General features: G+C 41.7%; 1 protein-coding gene across 1 annotated transcript in view; it reads right to left on the reverse strand.

Annotated features, from left to right (window-relative positions):
- LOC129750811 (serine-rich adhesin for platelets-like) overlaps window positions 1–9,357 on the reverse strand; it is a 54,427-nt gene extending 45,070 nt beyond the window's left edge. The window contains exon 1 of the mRNA XM_055745890.1: window positions 9,335–9,357. Coding sequence (XP_055601865.1) covers window positions 9,335–9,357 — 23 coding nt within the window. The remainder of the gene's footprint in view (window positions 1–9,334) is intronic.
- Between the last annotated feature and the right edge of the window lie 10,307 nt (window positions 9,358–19,664).

The following is a 19,664-nucleotide window of genomic DNA, read 5'->3' on the forward strand; positions in this document are numbered from 1 at the left end:
CTGACTGTCTGACTGACTGTCTGACTGACTGTCTGACTGACTGTCTGACTGACTGTCTGACTGACTGTCTGACTGACTGTCTGACTGACTGTCTGACTGACTGACTGTCTGACTAACTGTCTGATTGACTGTCTGAATTGCTGACTATCTTAGTAGCTTACTGTCTGACTGACTGTCTGACTGACTGTCTGACTGACTGTCTGACTGACTGTCTGACTGACTGTCTGACTGACTGTCTGACTGACTGTCTGACTGACTGTCTGACTGACTGTCTGACTGACTGTCTAACTTACTGTCTGACTATCTTTCTGACTGACTGACTGACTGACTGTCTGTCTGACTGTCTGACTGAATGTCTGACTGACTGTCTGACTGACTGTCTGACTGACTGTCTGACTGACTGTCTGACTGACTGTCTGACTGACTGTCTGACTGACTGTCTGACTGACTGTCTGACTGACTGTCTGACTGACTGTCTGACTGACTGTCTGACTGACTGTCTGACTGACTGTCTGACTGACTGTCTGACTGACTGTCTGACTGACTGTCTGACTGACTGTCTGACTGACTGTCTGACTGACTGTCTGACTGACTGTCTGACTGACTGTCTGACTGACTGTCTGACTGACTGTCTGACTGACTGTCTGACTGACTGCCTGACTGACTATCTGACTAACTGTCTGACTGACTGTCTAACTGACTGATTTTCTGACTGACTGTCTGACTGACTGTCTGACTGACTGTCTGACTGACTGTCTCATTGACTGTCTGACTGACTGTCTGACTGACTGTCTGACTGACTGTCTGACTGACTGTCTGACTGACTGTCTGACTGACTGTCTGACTGACTGTCTGACTGACTGTCTGACTGACTGTCTGACTGACTGTCTGACTGACTGTCTGACTGACTGTCTGACTGACTGTCTGACTGACTGTCTGACTGACTGTCTGACTGACTGTCTGACTGACTGTCTGACTGACTGTCTGACTGACTGTCTGACTGACTGTCTGACTGACTGTCTGACTGACTGTCTGACTGACTGTCTGACTGACTTTCTGACTGACTGTCTGACTGACTGTCTGACTGACTGTCTGACTGACTGTCTGACTGACTGTCTGACTGACTGTCTGACTGACTGTCTGACTGACTGTCTGATTGACTGTCTGACTGACTGTCTGACTGACTGTCTGACTGACTGTCTGACTGACTGTCTGACTGATTGTCTGACTGACTGTCTGACTGACTGTCTGACTGACTGCCGTACTGACTGTCTGACGAACTGTCTGATTGACTGTCTGAGTTGCTGACTATCTTAGTAGCTTACTGTCTGACTGACTGTCTGACTGACTGTCTGACTGACTGTCTAACTTACTGTCTGACTATCTTTCTGACTGACTGTCTGGCTGACTGTCTGACTGACTGTCTGACTGGCTGACTATTTTATTAACTGACTGTTTGACTGCCTGTCTGACGGATTGTCTGACGGACTGTCTGACGGACTGTCTGACAGACTGTGTAACTGACTGTCTAACTGACTGTCTGACTGATTGTCTGACTGATTGTCTGACTGACTGTCTGACTGACTGTCTGACTGACTGTCTGACTGACTGTCTGACTGACTGTCTGACTGACTGTCTGACTGACTGTCTGACTGTCTGACTGACTGTCTGACTGACTGTCTGACTGACTCTGACTGATTGTCTGACTGTCTAACTGACTGTCTGACTGACTGTCTGACTGACTGTCTGACTGACTGTCTGACTGACTGTCTGACTGACTGTCTGACTGACTGTCTGACTGAGTGTCTGTCTGACTGTCTGACTGAATGTCTGACTGACTGTCTGACTGACTGTCTGACTGACTGTCTGACTGACTGTCTGACTGACTGTCTGACTGACTGTCTGACTGACTGTCTGACTGACTGTCTGACTGACTGTCTGACTGACTGTCTGACTGACTGTCTGACTGACTGTCTGACTGACTGTCTGACTGACTGTCTGACTGACTGTCTGACTGACTGTCTGACTGACTGTCTGACTGACTGTCTGACTGACTGTCTGACTGACTGTCTGACTGACTGTCTGACTGACTGTCTGACTGACTGTCTGACTGACTGTCTGACTGACTGTCTGACTGACTGTCTGACTGACTGTCTGACTGATTGTCTGACTGACTGTCTGACTGACTGTCTGACTGACTGTCTGACTGACTGTCTGACTGACTGTCTGACTGACTGTCTGACTGACTGTCTGACTGACTGTCTGACTGACTGTCTGACTGACTGTCTGACTGACTGTCTGACTGACTGTCTGACTGACTGTCTGACTGACTGTCTGACTGACTGTCTGACTGACTGTCTGACTGACTGCCGTACTGACTGTCTGACGAACTGTCTGATTGAATGTCTGAGTTGCTGACTATCTTAGTAGCTTACTGTCTGACTGACTGTCTGACTGACTGTCTAACTTACTGTCTGACTATCTTTTTGACTGACTGTCTGGCTGACTGTCTGACTGACTGTCTGACTGGCTGACTATTTTATTAACTGACTGTTTGACTGCCTGTCTGACGGATTGTCTGACGGACTGTCTGACGGACTCTCTGACAGACTGTGTAACTGACTGTCTAACTGACTGTCTGACTGATTGTCTGACTGACTGTCTGACTGACTGTCTGACTGACTGTCTGACTGACTGTCTGACTGACTGTCTGACTGACTGTCTGACTGACTGTCTGACTGACTGTCTGACTGACACTGACTGATTGTCTGACTGTCTAACTGACTGTCTGACTGATTGTCTGACTGACTGTCTGACTGACTGTCTTTCTGACTGTCTGACTGAATGTCTGACTGACTGTCTGACTGACTGTCTGACTGACTGTCTGACTGACTGTCTGACTGACTGTCTGACTGACTGTCTGACTGACTGTCTGACTGACTGTCTGACTGACTGTCTGACTGACTGTCTGACTGACTGTCTGACTGACTGTCTGACTGACTGTCTGACTGACTGTCTGACTGACTGTCTGACTGACTGTCTGACTGACTGTCTGACTGACTGTCTGACTGACTGTCTGACTGACTGTCTGACTGACTGTCTGACTGACTGTCTGACTGACTGTCTGACTGACTGTCTGACTGACTGTCTGACTGACTGTCTGACTGACTGTCTGACTGACTGTCTGACTGACTGTCTGACTGACTGTCTGACTGACTGTCTGACTGACTGTCTGACTGACTGTCTGACTGACTGTCTGACTGACTGTCTCACTGACTGTCTGACTGACTGTCTGACTGACTGTCTGACTGCCTGTCTGACTGACTGTCTGACTGGCTGACTGACTGACTGACTGACTGTTTGACTAACTGTCTGACTGTCTGTCTGACTTACTGTCTGAATGACTGACTGTCTGACTGCCTGTCTGACTGACTGTCTGGCTGACTATCGTACTGATTTTCTGACTGACTGTCTAACTGACTGTCTAACTGACTGTCTGACTGACGGTCTGACTGACTGTCTGATTGACTGACGGTCTGACTGACTGTCTGACTGACTGTCTGACTGACTGACTCACTGACTGTCTGACTTACTGTCTGACTGACTGACTGTCTGACTGACTGTCTGACTGACTGTCTGACTGACTGTCTGATTGACTGTTTGACTAACTGTCTGACTGTCTGTCTGACTGACAGTCTTACTAACTGTCTGAATGACTGTCTGGCTGACTGTCTGACTGATTGTCTGATTGATTATCTGACTGACTGTCTGACTGTCTGACAGACTTACTGTCTGACTGACTGTCTGACTGACTGACTGTCTGACTGACTGACTGACTGACTGCCTGACTGACTGTCTGACTGACTGCCTGACTGACTGATTGTCTGACTGACTGCCTGACTGACTGTCTGACTATTTAGCTGTCTAGTATGTATCTGTTTTTTTTTGTAATTTGTTATTCAACACGTCCCAACTGCGACACGACAAGCGCGGGAGGAGGAAAACACCAATTTGATGAGTCACATTAATATTTCGAATCATTAAAAACGATGCCGGTGCTGTTGCCTGATTGAGGTTCACGGTCGTCGCCAAAAGTGTGGTGCACCTCCGGCAGTGCCTACAGACAGCAAACCGACAGACCAACAAGTCCCTCATTGACCGTTAAATATAGTTTTGGGCGTTCGGAATAACGTTGGTACTTTGGCGCTTTGGTATAGTAGTTGTTGATGTACTTATAAATCCGGCCGAGCGCGTAGAATGACGTTTCCATCCCGTTCGGTGCTGTTACGGTCGAAAGTTTTGGGATGAGAGACGTCGTCGTCGTCGTATTTATTCGCGGATATGGAAGGTCAACCGTGGATTCTAATTAAAGCATCCATTTATGCGCACACCGGTAAATGAGAATAAGTTTTTAATGAATCCTTCGCAATGACGTTGTTGAATTTTTAAAACATTTTCATTTTATTTTGGACATTCCATTTTTAATGTTGTAACTTCGCAGATGTATTTCAAAATTAGGATCAAATTTCTGTTTTTAATCAACAAAAGTACTATTCGAAACGTCTGTACAATTCAAGCAATAACATTTGCCAGAATTACGATGATTTGGCTCTAAACATGGAAAACCCAGAACGCCATGTTAATATTTTTTTCCTTTCCTTCTATCAGCAACAAACAAAACCCTTCGGGCTGGCACCGGTAAAACCTTAACATAAATCTGCATACCGGAGCCGGAGAATAGCTTGAAAATGTGTGGTTTCGAACGAAATAGAAAAACCGAACCAAACGAACCAACCATGGAAGGAAGGAAGGAAGGAAGAATCATTACTATGGGGCTCTCAAATTTACAATTTGTTGCATCATCCCACATTACATATCCCAGTCATTTTACACAGCAGCGGTTGGTTGCCATCGTTCGTCGGCGTCATCTTCAGTCAGAGTCGAGAATATCGCCAACACCCCCTAAAGCCACCACAAGGATAACGAAATCTCGATGTTCGTTGCGTCTGCTGGTTTTGCTGAGCTGAGGGCGGAAAAACCACATGTCGTCACAGTAATTCTCGGTAGGTAGTATAAAATAAATTGAAAAAGTACACCCGACTTTTTGGAGGCGAGCTTGAAATGTCATACGAAATTTTTTCGAGTCAATCAAACCACACCGGTCATTAGGTGAATGGCCGCCTTTATGCGCAACGAAAGAGTTATTATTAAGTCAATAATTTGTGAGGGTTCGAATTGGTTATTAGGCAAAATGAATCGTGAAACTGCTAAATCGAGACGTTAATTGAAGGGCGTTATTACGTCGGATGAGATATTTCCATCGTAATAGGTCAATGAGACGGATTGGCGCTATGAGCGATCGAGGTATGTTTGCCAATAATCAAGTTAATCCTCAACACGTTACATTGGGATATTGTTTACTTCACTCATACGTGATTCGTTTTGATCTTATTTTCTCTATGGGAAGCGGAAAGCGGTTAGGGTAACAAAAATTCCATATCTAACCACGTTGCATTTTCTTTGAAATTTTACAAATTCTCCAACAATTTTTCTTTCCACTTTAAAAGACAAACTTATCTGAACGAAATTCTACGAATAAAGTGGTTAATTTTGATAGGAATAGGTCGGAGGTCCTGAAAGTCACATAAAATTACTCATAACGATCTGAAATAAAGCCAGCTCAACCAGATTCGATCCACTCGACTTTAAATTTGAACTCGGTTCAAATTAATCAATAATTAGATTCTACAGTAGAGTACAAAATAGGAGTGGTGTCTTGTGGATAATGCTATTTAAGATCTTTTTTTTATGACGAGTAAAAACTTTTAATATCATGTCCGTGTTAACCCTCTAGTGCCTAAACCTGTCTTTAGGCGCGGTTTAAAAATTGTAATAAAACCGCAAGGAAAAGTAATTTAACATTTTTTACGCAAAATGATTAAAAAGATGTTGTTCTAAGATTCCGTAATGGTGACAGCTGTTCGGCATGCTCGTGGCTTAAAAACCAATAAAAACGAGACAGTGGTTCATTTTTTACCAAAAAACAATCATTTTCGAAGTTTTAGAAACATAGATTCGTGTAGTTTTTTGTTCTGAAAAAAAAAAAAAAAACTTGTCGTCCTAAATGTAACAGTTTTTGATTTTTTGAAAGAAAAAAATAACTGAAGGCCCTTATTCTGCGTCGCGCGTGAGATGACGACGGTCGTTACGGGACTCTAGTCACCTTATTCCGATAGTCTTTTTTTTCTCGGGATTTTCATCCCGAAGGATGATTCATCCCTTATTCCGATAGTCGGTGTAAGTGAAGTGACAGAGTTTCATTCCTAAAGTTCATCCGAAATGGCGTTCCTCTCCTAATGCGACTCCTGGAATCGAGTGACACGTGTGACTCGACTATCGTCACCTCACGCACGGCGCTGAATAAGGGTACGAACACAGCGAGCGCGAAGCGAACTGTGAAGCGAAATGATCATTCACCGGATGAAATTTTTAACTTCGTTTTGAAGGCCGATCACAATGCTCGCGAATTGCGAAGCGATTCAACATTAAAACATAAACCTTCGGTGTTTTGCAAAAATTGATCACACGTGAAAAAATCTTTGCAAATTAATTTGCAGAATCAAAACTGTGAGCGGGGCATACGTACGGGGCAAAAAACAATCCGCTTTAATTCCGAAAAACCGTGTTTATTCTGGAAAACTGCGAAAAAACCTTGCAAATTCCAAGAGCGTAGGGGTTATGAAGAGAAATCTTAAGGAAATGAATACTCGGTGCCTGGACTTTGTGAGTACGTCGGAAAGTCGATTTTGACGCCGTTTTGAAATTCAAGATGGCGGCTTCCGCCTAACTTGAAAATGCTGCAAATGACTGAAAATCGAAATGAAAATGAATCACCCACAATATAGGTATTACCTAGAAGGTATCAATTACTAGAAGTCGAATTTCGCTGTCTGACGCTATGGTACGCCATCTTGAAATCCTAAATGGCAGCTTCCGCTCACCTTTCAAATATTGTAAATGACTGAAAATCGCATGAAAAAAAATCTAAAAAAAACAATGACAAAAATATAACCAAATTATGAAAAAAATGGCAATACTCTAACAAAAAAAATTACGAAACTCTGACAAAACTATGAGGAAAATATGACAAATGTGTTAAAATATGACTAAAATTTGGGAAAAAAGCAAAAATTGATAAATTTTACAATAAAATGACAAAGCTATCACCAAAATGAAAAAAATAATAAAAATATGATCGACTACAGTAATTTGACAATAAAATTAAAAATGTAACAAAACTTAAAAAAAAGTTTACTAAATAACGACAATAAATTTACAACAATGGCAAAACTCGAAACTCTAACAAATATTTGACAACATTATGGAAATTATGACAAATGTTATAAAAATATGACAACTGTAATAACTAATGAAAAATGAAAATATGAAAAAAAAATTCAATAAATTAAAAGAAATCAGACAATACTATGACAAAAATATTACAAATGTTGTAAACGTATAACTAAGCTATCAAAAAAAATGTGATAACAATGTAACAAAACTATGCAAAAAAAAAAATTATGACAAAAAATTGACAAGGGTTTGTAATTTTTGTCAGAATTTTGTCATTTTAATGTAAATTTTTGTTATAATTTTGTCCTTTTTTCATCTGTCTTATTTTTGTCATAGTTTTATGAGTTTTTTTTGCCGTGGATTGTATTTTTTTTTTTCATAGTTTTGCCTTTTTTGGTTCGATTATAGTCGTTTTAACATCTTCTCTTCATACTGAAAATCTTAGCCAATACAACTGCGTCCGATAATTACTCTTGGATTCAAACTCACGGACATCGGCTCAGGAGGCAACTAACTTTTGTCTTAATTTTGTCAGCATTTCGTCATATTTTTATCATGTTTGTCCTATTTTTGCAACATATTTTTCATTATTTTTTTTTTTTGGATTTTTGTCAGATTTGATTGAACTTTTGTAATTGTACTGTCGAATTTGACAATATTTTTTTTTCATTTTTTTAAATATATTTGTCAGCCTTTAGTTAGATATATTTTTTTATTTCATTATTCATAATTTTGTCAGATTGCTGTCATTCTTTTGTCAAATTTTTGTCATTATTTTGTAATTTTTTTTTGTCGAACTTTGTCATATTCTAGCCCATTTGTCTTATTTTCTTCATTTTAATGTCAATTTTCTGCCATATTTTTACCACCTTTGTCATAAACTTCAGGGTTTTATCATAAAGTTGTTAGATAGTTCGGTTTTATCCGGGTTTGCCAGGATATTTAATACAAAATTTGCCAGTTGTCAGGTTGCCAAGATTTAATTGAAAAATGTCCGGATTTTGCCCGGATTTATTCACTTTAATTGGCAAATCATACAAAAAAAAAACAACAAACGCTTCCAAAACAAAAGTTTTTGAGAATTTTTTTTTTTTATAAATAATTATGGATGATTTTTTGGAAGCCTAAAATGCGATTCAAAATCCATCGATGAGTTTTGTTAAAAAAATCATTTTTTTCTTGATTTTTGTTGGGTAATTCCTGGAGTTTGACAAAATTCGCTCGGATATTGCCCGGATTTATAGTCATCACTTTTGAAATCAAATGCCCGGATTTTGCCAGGTTTTTATATAAAATTGCCCGGTTCTCCGGCCCGGATACGTGCTGAAAAAATTCTGGCAACCTTATTTTTGTCAGATTTTTGTGATTTTACTGTGAATTTTTTTGTTACTATCATTTCTCTGTGTTATTATGTCATATTTGTAAATTTGTTGTTTAATATGTTTTTATACTAGTTTTTATAGGTTTTTGTCATTTTATTTTCAAATTTTGATCATAATTTTTTCACATTTGTCAAAATTTTGTCACATTTGTCAAAATTTTGTCATATTTTTTCACATGTGTCATAGTTTTGCCATTTTTGTGAGCTTTTTCTTTTTCACTTTTTTGTCATAATTTTGCAATATTTTTCATATTTTTGGCATAATTTTTTTCACCACATTTGTCGTATTTTATTCCAAGTTTAGTCTTTTGTCACTTTTTTGTTTGTCATATTTTTGTCATAGTTGTTAAATATTTTTATCATTTCAGTGTCAAATTTTATTTCTAGTTTTTCATATAATTGCCACAGTTTTCTTATATTTTTGTCATTATTTTGTCTTAGTTTCATAACACTGAGCACATTTTTGTATATTTCTTTCAGTGCTTTTTTCAGATTTTTAAAAATTTTGTAAAATTTTTGTCAGTCATTTTTCATCTTCTTTTTGACCTTTTTACTCATTGCCCATATTTTGGATGGTTCATGCGATTTTCAGTTACTTACTGCATTTTGAAGTTAAGCGCCATCTTTGAATTCAAAATGGCGTCTGATTGCAAAATAAGACTTCTGCCCATTGAGCTCATTGCATGCCACCAATTCCAATTTGTTTTCATTGAAAAAGACTGAAACCGCGTTATTTTTCATATCCAATCGAGGAGCGGCGATGATAATTAAGTAGACAAACTTTTGATCAACGATTTTTGCGAAATTATCAGTTGCGAGAAAAAATACCCGAGAGAATATTTTCAGTGTACGTGAACTGGCTGAATTCAAGCGATCGAGCCGGTTCTTCACGCCGAAATTGATTAAAATTATGAAATAAAAAACTTGCATTTCAATATTTTGTTTAATCAACCAAATATTTTCCATCAATATGGTTTTTCTTAGAACAAAATTTGTAATCATGAAATACAACTTCTGTACATTTTTCAGCGGAAAAAAGTTGGGTTCTAGAGGGTTAGTATAAAAAACCGCGTTAAAAAAGCGTGTTAAGTCCAAAGCTCTAAGGCTTTAAACAATTAGACGTAACCTGAAACCTAAAGGCATGAGAGAAAAGACATTATGATACATGGCACTTAAGACCTGAGATATGACTCAAGTATTACATGAGACGTGTGAAATGAGACGTGAGCAGTAAAGTGTGGTACGTGAGGCGTTAGAAGCGAGACGCGATACTTGAAGAGTGAGACGTGATAATGAAAATTGAGAGAAGAGAATTGCGAAGTGAGACAAAAAACAAGAAAAGAGTTACGTAAGACGTATGTTATGAGACGTGGAACGTGAGAAGTGAGACTTGATAGTTTAACTTGCTGCTAATTTTCTTTCAATTTCGTTCGAACCTTATCAACGTGCAGTCGTGCGTTCGAACCTTATCAATGTCGTCGGAGGAACATCAACGTCTACAAATTGAATGACCAAGCTACAATGTCAGTCAGGCAGCAATGTCAATATTGAATGACGTTTTTGTATTCCACTCGCCTCACAAATACGGTCATTTTTCTATTTAATTTTTTGATTGTGTTGGTAGGGATCTTATTGAGATTTAGATTGAGCAACTAGTGTAAAAATGTAGTTGTTGGCTGACCATTTGCCACTCTGGTGCAAATTAAGTAAGAAATGAGACATAAGATGTGAGAAATGAGACGAGAGAATAGAGAGGTAAGACGTTAGAGGTGAGAAACGAGACCTGAGAAGTGAAACGTTAGAAATGATTAATGAAACGTGAGAAGTGAAACATGAGAACTGAGACGTGTGACGTGAGAAGTAAGAAATAAGACGTGAAAAAGCAAACGTAAAAAGTGAGGCAATTGACGTAACAAGTGAGAAGTAAAAAATAAGACGTGAGAAAAGAGAAGAGAGACGTGATAACAGAGAGGTTAGAAGTGTTACGTGAGACGTGGAATGTGAGTGATGCGAAGCGAGATGTGAGAAATGAGACGTGAGCAGCGTCTGAGATGTGAGAAATGAGACGTGAGCAGTGGAAGTGCTAAAAATTTGTAGATCTTCGGCGAAATCCGTAGATCTGGCAACAGTGGACGTGAGACCTCATGCCTTATTTTTAAATTTTTATGTCCCACGTCTAATTTCTCATGACTTATGTCTAATGCCTCATGTGTCAGGTCTCAGGTCTATGTCTAACCTAAAAAGTCTCAGAGATAAGCTTCTCTCAAGTCTCAACATTGAAAAGGACTATTTTTTCCAGATACCGTGTTTATTTCGAAAAACTGCGTAAAACAGTTCTGTTAAAAAAATCTCGGTGTACTACAAATTATTTCCATCGGAGAAGCTGGATCAAATAGTACTTTGCTACCTTTTGATGGTACACACTAATCACATCACTTGTTTTCTAGTGTTACCGATTCAATCCTGTTTTAAAAAAAATCGGAACAATTCATATTATTTAATACATGTTTTGATCGCGTTACTCTAGTAGTTTATTAGTTTGTTGATTACTTGGTTTGGCTCATTTACCATGTACATAAAATTTCCCTACTTTTGCATTTATTGGAATTGTTTCGGGTTTGGGAATGCCGAGGTTTATGCCAGTCTCAACTATGCCACCCTTCGACTACAGCCGTTTAGACCACTTTTCTCCGGAACTGGTGTAACGCAAGAGAGCCAAGCGGAGAGAGAAATCGTCCGAAAAAGATAGCAGGGGTTTTTGGATGGGCTGAAGTGCCGACTCGGTCACTGTTGTCGGGAATAGGAAGCGACTCACATCGTGGAAAATCAGTTGTGTGATTCGTGAGATTTGAAGTGCGAAGTGTCCGGCCAAGAGGGCCGAAGAATAGGGAGTCGGAAACCACTAAAAATCTCCCCAACCGTTCCGAAGGGCGCTCCGCTGCTTCCAAGCGCTCTGTCGGATTTTAAATCCCGACCGCACCACGAAGAACCCCGCCAAACGGGTTCCTGAACGATCCGAAATACACCTCTGTCACCAACCCACATGGTGTTATTTTCGGACAAGGACGGACCACATCGCCCCTTTGTGTATATTGGCTCTGGTCCCAACCCTGTTGAACCGATTCAATTTTGTCAACAAAATTGCTCGGCAGAAATAAATAGTGGTTGTTAGCCACCCACCCACGGAAGGAATCCGGTGTATTACTACCCCGGGATCACCTAATTCATCGAGACATCGTGCATCGAGGACAGCTAGCTAGCGGAAGAAGGAAGTTCCCCCATGGTACCCCGAAAATCTGGCAAGTTCAATAAATGTAAAATGTCTCGTAACTTGTGATCGTTGTCTATATTTAAAATGAGCCCTATACATGTCTTGGATGATTGATTGCTTCCACCTCGTTAAAACAAGCTTGGTCGTTCCCGTCCTCCCCGAGATCGCTAAGGAGCGACCCTGAGAGCACGTAAGTACCGGTTGAGCTAGCTGGCAGTTACGGCCAAAACCTTAACTTTCAATTGGCGATCCTTCGGAAAGGAAAAATATTCTAGTCTTTGATTCGTCACTGACTAGAATATTTTGGCGTATCTCAGGGAGACTCAAGACCATCAGTGGCTTGTCTTGATTGTTCAACTTTTATTTCAGCTTGCTTCATATTCGGAGTAACTTCCGTTTAAAAAAGAGTCAAAGCGGGTTCAGTCGTGTTGGGGGCCCTAACTTCAGCTATTTCTTGCCGGTTGTTTCTGTGCGTCGCCTTGTGGTTTCTTACCTACAGGATCACGAATTCTGACCTACTTATTCATTGCCTTTTGTATTACAGTTCTTTATTGCTTACGGTTTTTTGATTGTGGTTCAAAATGGGGCCATCTATTAAGGAACTGCGGCAGAGATTCGTAAAGCGATATTTAAATATGCGTCCAGATCTATTAGACAGCGCCGACATAGATACAGAACTGGAAATGAGAAGATTTGTAGTTACCGGCGATAAATCAATAAGCCGTAGGCGACGCATTTTGAGAGATTTGTTGAGGCAGGAGAAAGAAGAAGGCTTACCGGAAATGATTGTACCGGGAATACCCGAACAGGAATTAATTCTTTGTCGTAATAGAGTGCTTCAGTTTCATACGGTGCTAACTACTAGCAAAGTGGCGCCTAAATATATGTATGCGTTGTTACATTTAGCGAATCGGTTAGCGGTGTTAGGTCACGTTTCAGATTTTGCGGGGAGTACAGAAGCTATTGATTTATTAAATAATGTTTGTGATAAACTTGATATTTACTTTAAAACGGATTCAGCAGATTCGAATCCAGATCAGGATATTGTTGATAATTTGTTTGACAAGGCAGAGGGAGGAGAAGTAGGAGATTCGGTTGCCGAACAGGAGGCTATTGAGTGCTTGAAACGTATGGGAGTTATCTCCGGGGAGCTTGATAGACCAAATGCGAACGTTTTTCGCGATTCTTTAATAGCGTTGGAGAAAGAACTTACCGTGCTGCGAAGTAGACTATCTTCCTCTGAGCCTTCTGGCACTTCTAATTTGAGCACGGGGAACATCGAAACCTACACCGGAACAATTCCGAAGACATCAGACGGTGCTTGCAATCTTATGATCGTTACCAGCCAATACTCGAGGCCTGTAACGACCCCAATGGTGACGACATCCATATATACTTCCAATTACTTACCGATCCATACGAGAAATCAAAATACGACTCCATATCCTCAAATGTTACCATCCTATTCCAGTTTCAGTCAGGCTAACCATTTAACATCTTTCCCCCCTACTGAGCTGGAAAATTCTGTGTTTCATTCTTCGCAGCAGATAGCACCATATATTAACCTCACGTCAAATAGTGCCCAAAGCTCGGCAACTCATTCGAACGCACTCACATCTCACTTGCCACCCCCAATTAAACCGCCCCAATTACCCCAATCAATTGGACATCCTTCCCAGACGGCAGGCGTATCTAGACCGTATTCATCTGTTGCTGCGCCTCAACCCACGTTCGCGTTCCCCGCGTCAAGCGCATTTCCACCAGCCTCATTTGCGAATCCTTTTGCCTCAAATAGCACCTCACCTTACGCGTACCCGCCAGAAAGAAACAACACTGTTTCTCACAGATCCCTCCCCGTCTCACTGTGGAAAATTGAAAAATATAACGGCACAGATCGTGGTGTCAAACTGAATGAGTTTCTCGCGTTAGTGGAACAGTTGGCCCAGTCTGAAAGAATGTCTGAACATGAGCTGTTCGACTCCGCCTTTCATCTGTTTGACGGCCCCGCGAAAAGTTGGTACATGTCCATGCGACACCCGCACCCAGGGCGATTATTCAACTGGCAGCATTTAATCTTGGAGCTAAAGCGCAACTTTGCTCATCCTGAACTAGACATACTTCTACGTTGCCAAATTTATCAACGCCGACAGCAAAGGAACGAGACTTTCCAGGAGTATTATTTTGCTATGGATAAACTTTTCCGAAGTATGATGACTCCGATGGAAGACCGCGAAAAACTCGAAATCATGAAACGAAATTTGCGCAATGACTATAAAAAATCCCTTCTATGGCAACCAATTCTAGATTTACCTCAGCTTATACATGCTGGCCACATTATCGATTCGTCGAACTTCTCGATGTACAATCAGGTATTCGGTCAGGATCGTACGGTAAATGCAGTAACCCTTAATAATAACCCTACACACAACCCTGATAACTCGCGTTCAACTCGTTCAACCCGAAATCAAAATGACAATTGGAAAAATCCCGCTAGAAAATCATCAAACGACAACCCACGACCTACGAATAGCTATCGCGATGCTAGAAACGCCCCCGGACCGAAATCGATCCCCCCTAGAGAACCAGAACCGGGGCCATCTCAGTCTCGTCGCCCGCTTGACTATCTCGTGGAAGGGTACAAGCCGCCACCCGCAAACGTATGTCTTAATTGCCGCCAACCCGACCATCAAGTCCAACATTGTAGGTCTATTAACGGTTTGTTGTGTTATATTTGTGGGTTCAAAGGATACGACACCACTCGCTGTCCCTATTGCCAAAAAAACGGCAGGCCGACGACCGAAAATCCCCGAACGTCGGAAGAATCCGCGTGAGAGTCCCCGGTTTTGAACTGAGCTCTCTCGACTATGAGCCAGTTCTGTCTGAGTGGTATTCGGGTCGCGCGAATACCAATACCCCCGAAGTCCTGCAAATAACCTTTCCAACTAGCTTTGATAATCGACCTTACGCCTGGGTCTACGTCCATGATCTACGCGTCAAAGGATTGCTAGACTCAGGTAGTAATCGAACGCTTATCAGTGATAAGCTGTTCTCGCGTTTACGCGGGGTAAAACTGAAACCTTTATCCTTAAATTTAGATTTAAAATCCGCAGATGGCGGAAATTTATTAATACTAGGAGAAATAATGATTCCATATAAATTCGAAAATATAACAAAAATTGTTCCCACTTTAGTCATTAAGGATTTACTTGTAGAATGTTTGTTAGGAATGACCTTCTGGTCCAAGTTTAAAATCTACCCTCAGATTCGACAATGTGCCCTATTACAAGAAGAGAGTGACATTGAATCGATAGCTCCTGAATGTATGCTTACCCCTACAGAAGCCCAGGACCTAGAGAAAATAAAACTAATGTTTCAGATCGCCAAACCGGGATACTTACCCACGACTCCTGTTACCCAACATATAATCGAGATTGCTGATGAATGGAAATCCAAACCGCCAGTCAGGCAATACCCCTACACTATGTCGCCAAAAACACGTGAAAAGGTGGTCGCAGAACTTGACCGAATGCTGAAAGTGGGTATCATTGAGCGCTGTCAGTCTGATTGGTCGCTCCCGGTGGTACCCGTGATCAAGCCTTCGGGCAAAGTCCGCCTCTGCTTAGACGCACGTAAACTAAACGAACGCACGGTTCGCGATGCGTATCCACTCCCCCATCCGGGACGAATACTGGGACAGCTACCCAAAGCGCGCTACTTAAGCACTATCGATCTATCCGAGGCGTTCCTTCAGATCCCTCTGGAGGAACGTTCTCGAAATTACACGGCGTTCAGCATTCAAGGTTCCGGGATGTACCGATTCACCCGATGCCCTTTTGGCTTAGCAAACAGTCCAAGTCGCCTGGCCCGGACGATGGATTTAGTTCTAGGTAATGGAGAATTAGAACCCTTTGTCTTTGTCTACCTCGACGATATAGTTGTAGTGAGTGAAACGTTTGGACACCACCTACAACTATTAGCCGAGGTAGCCAAGAGATTACGGGAGGCTAATCTCTCCATAAACCTTGACAAATCCCACTTCGGAGTAAATGAACTGCCATTCCTAGGTTACCTTCTCTCAACCAACGGCCTACGCGCGAACCCTGAAAAGATAAAACCAATCGTCGAGTATGAACGGCCAACAACTGTGACCAAATTACGCCGGTTCCTAGGAATGGCCAATTATTATCGCCGATTTATACAGGACTTCAGCGGAGCTACTGCCCCTTTGACGGATCTGCTTAAAACTAAGGCCAAGACTATTTCCTGGACCGACCAGGCTGAAGAAGCTTTTTGCGCGATAAAAGAAAAGTTAATCAGTTCACCAATCCTCGTAAGCCCGGATTTTTCAAAAGAATTTACAATTCAAACCGACGCCAGTGATGTAGCAGTCGCTGGCGTCCTTACGCAAGTCCTCGAAGAACAAGAAAGAGTCATCGCGTATTTTTCTCACAAGCTTAGTACTCCCCAAAGGAACTACCACGCTTGTGAGAAAGAAACGCTGGCCGCAATCCTGTCCATCGAGGCCTTTCGTGGATATATTGAGGGTTCCCACTACATCCTCCCGCTGTAGTAGGTGGAGCCTTTCCCTACAGCAATATAACATGACAATACGGCATCGGAAAGGAAAGGATAACGTGGTAGCCGATGCCTTGTCACGTTGTGTTGCTGTGGTAACGGATGCTCCTACTTCAGAATGGTACGATGATCTTATAAAAAAAGTTTCAGATCAACCTGATAATTATGTTGATTTCCAAGTAATGGATGGCGCCCTTTATAAATTCGTATCAACTCCCATTCAGCCTTACGACCACAGGTTCGAATGGAAGCTGGTAATTCCCCCCGAGAAAAGAAAAGCAGTGCTCAAAGAATGCCATGATGATTTGATGCATATCGGAACTGACAAAACAATGGCCAAAGTTAGGTTGAAGTATTACTGGCCAAGAATGGCCAAGGATGTGAGGGAATATATCCAAGCTTGCTCTTTGTGCAAGGAAACAAAACCGGCCTGTATCCCGGTCGTACCCTCAATGGGTGAACAAAGGATGGTGACACATCCCTGGCAAATAATAGCGGTCGACTACATTGGTCCGCTTCCGCGTAGCAAAAGAGGCAATCAACACCTCCTAGTCGTCACAGACCTCTTTAGTAAATGGTGCATTTTGATACCGGTAAAGAAAATCAATAGCACTACACTATGTACTCACCTTCGGGATCAGTGGTTCTTCCGGTTCTCAACTCCTGAATCACTTATTTCGGATAACGCGTCCGTCTTCCTGTCCCGAGAGTTCAAAAATTTTCTCGAACAGTTTGGAGTGCGCCATTGGTTGAGCTCGAAATACCACTCTCAAGCCAATCCGGTTGAGAGAGTTAATCGAACAATCAATGCGGCGATACGCACCTATGTTCGAGAAGATCAGAGACTCTGGGACAGTAGGACCTCGGAAATTGAAACCGTATTAAATACTACGAGACACTCCGCGACCGAATTCACGCCGTACTTTGTTATACATGGCCACGAGGCCTTCGCGAAGGGATCGGACCATCAATGGTTCGGATCCAACGACGTGACTATTCCTGATCAAAGAACCGAACATCAGAAAGAACTATTTGATCAAATTTACGACCTTGTGAAAACTAATCTCGCCAAGGCACACGAGTCAGCTAAGCATCGCTACAATCTGCGCCACCGGCGAAGCGCAAAGCCATTCGAGGTTGGCCAACTAGTTTATAAACGAAACACGAAACAGTCCAGTGCAGCGGAAGGGTACAACGCCAAATATGGTCCTGTATACCTGCCGGCTCGAATAAAAAAACGGATCGGAACCAGCTCCTATGAACTGGAAGGGACCGATGGTAAATCCCTGGGGGTTTGGCCAGGGGCCCACCTCAAGCCAGGGTAATTTATTGCTTTCCTGAACATTCACTTCTTTAGCGAGCCTCTCCTACCATGTAAGCAGCAATCTGTTTTTAGCAGCACCTCCTATCATGGGTCGTGCGTCTCGTGGTACTTCGGCGTCGGCTGGTTCTTTCTCCGTCTCAGAGGATTCGAATGACGTCATAGATCCTAATGTACGAAACCATTGCACCAGTTAGTAACAAAAATAAATTAAAAATTTTACCACATACTTACAATGTCGATAGTAGTTCACCTGATTTCGGCAATTGTAATCGCGATTTCTTCCTCCGGACGCTTTCTTTATCATCCAAACCAGAAATATGTTGCAGGTTTTCATGTTTGCACTTCTGAAATAAAAACAAGTTCAACAGAGATTTCAATTGGATAGTGTAACTTACCATCAACCGAGTAATCCGTCTAGATCTACCTCCTTTCGCACTCCCGGATTCTCCCATCGTTGCTCCGTACGCTTTTCCTGTTCGGATAGGAACCGTAAACTCGAAATTAGCTTATTTAATTACTGATTTTTGAATTCAAATGTACTTTCAAAACAAAAAAAATAGCCAACCCTCCTGCGCCTGCTGATGAGAAGGTTGTTTTGTTTCTTTGACAGTTCACGCAGCTGAACCGATTTTGGTTCGTTTCATTCAGACTAGGCCTGAATCACCCCATGTAGCATTTTTAATATGTAAAGAGTGCGTTCAATAATCCGCTCTGTCGTTGTAGGAAATTACTTCGAAAAGAGGCGAAAATTTGTAATAAGGAAACTTTCATTGAAATAATGTTTCAATTGTAAAGTATTGATTAATTGGTAGAGTCAAGATGTGCCAGTTTTTCGACCGATCGTTTTTGTTTCCCAAGGGCGTTGCGCTGGAGACCGGAGTCATCGCGACGCTGATGGTCAGTACACGGTGGCTCGATTCTGAGCCATGCGCGAAATTTGAGCGGAGTTGATAACAACGTTGATGCTCTATGACCCCGCTTCTGCCCAGGACTCGAAAACGTGTCGGTCACCAACGCGGCAAGGCATTAGAGCCTTTAGGTAGAATGACAAAATCTCTGAGACAGAAAAGAAGTATTGTCTCTAGAATAGATTAATTATAAAATTGATAATGAATGAATGTGTGAATGAGTATGAATGAATGTTATGGAGGACGCGTCCAATGAAAGGGAAAAGAATGAATGAGTGGTGTGAAAATGATTAACGGCTAGGTGTTTCTCTGTCATGAATAGAGAAGTGTTATACAATTGGCAAAGCATAAGTAGAGTTAGACGTGGTTCTGAATGGGTAGGAAACAGCGCGAAGGGGATAATCCTAAGAAAAGGGTGTCTATGGAAACACATAGGCGGGACCGTCAAGAAGGGCTTATTTTGGTGGAACCGACCGACTGAATAGGAAAAAGAAAGAAAATGGTCCAAGGAGCAAAGATGTGAAGCAAGCTGAATGAAGGTTGAATAATTTAAACACTGCACGAAAAATTGCATTAAATGTAATTCCAATGTTTAAATGCAATTTTTCTGGTCGAACTGGGGGAGGATTGTTACCGATTCAATCCTGTTTTAAAAAAAATCGGAACAATTCATATTATTTAATACATGTTTTGATCGCGTTACTCTAGTAGTTTATTAGTTTGTTGATTACTTGGTTTGGCTCATTTACCATGTACATAAAATTTCCCTACTTTTGCATTTATTGGAATTGTTTCGGGTTTGGGAATGCCGAGGTTTATGCCAGTCTCAACTATGCCACCCTTCGACTACAG

Source organism: Uranotaenia lowii, chromosome 3 (assembly GCF_029784155.1).
Source record: "Uranotaenia lowii strain MFRU-FL chromosome 3, ASM2978415v1, whole genome shotgun sequence".
Lineage (NCBI taxonomy): Eukaryota > Metazoa > Arthropoda > Insecta > Diptera > Culicidae > Uranotaenia > Uranotaenia lowii.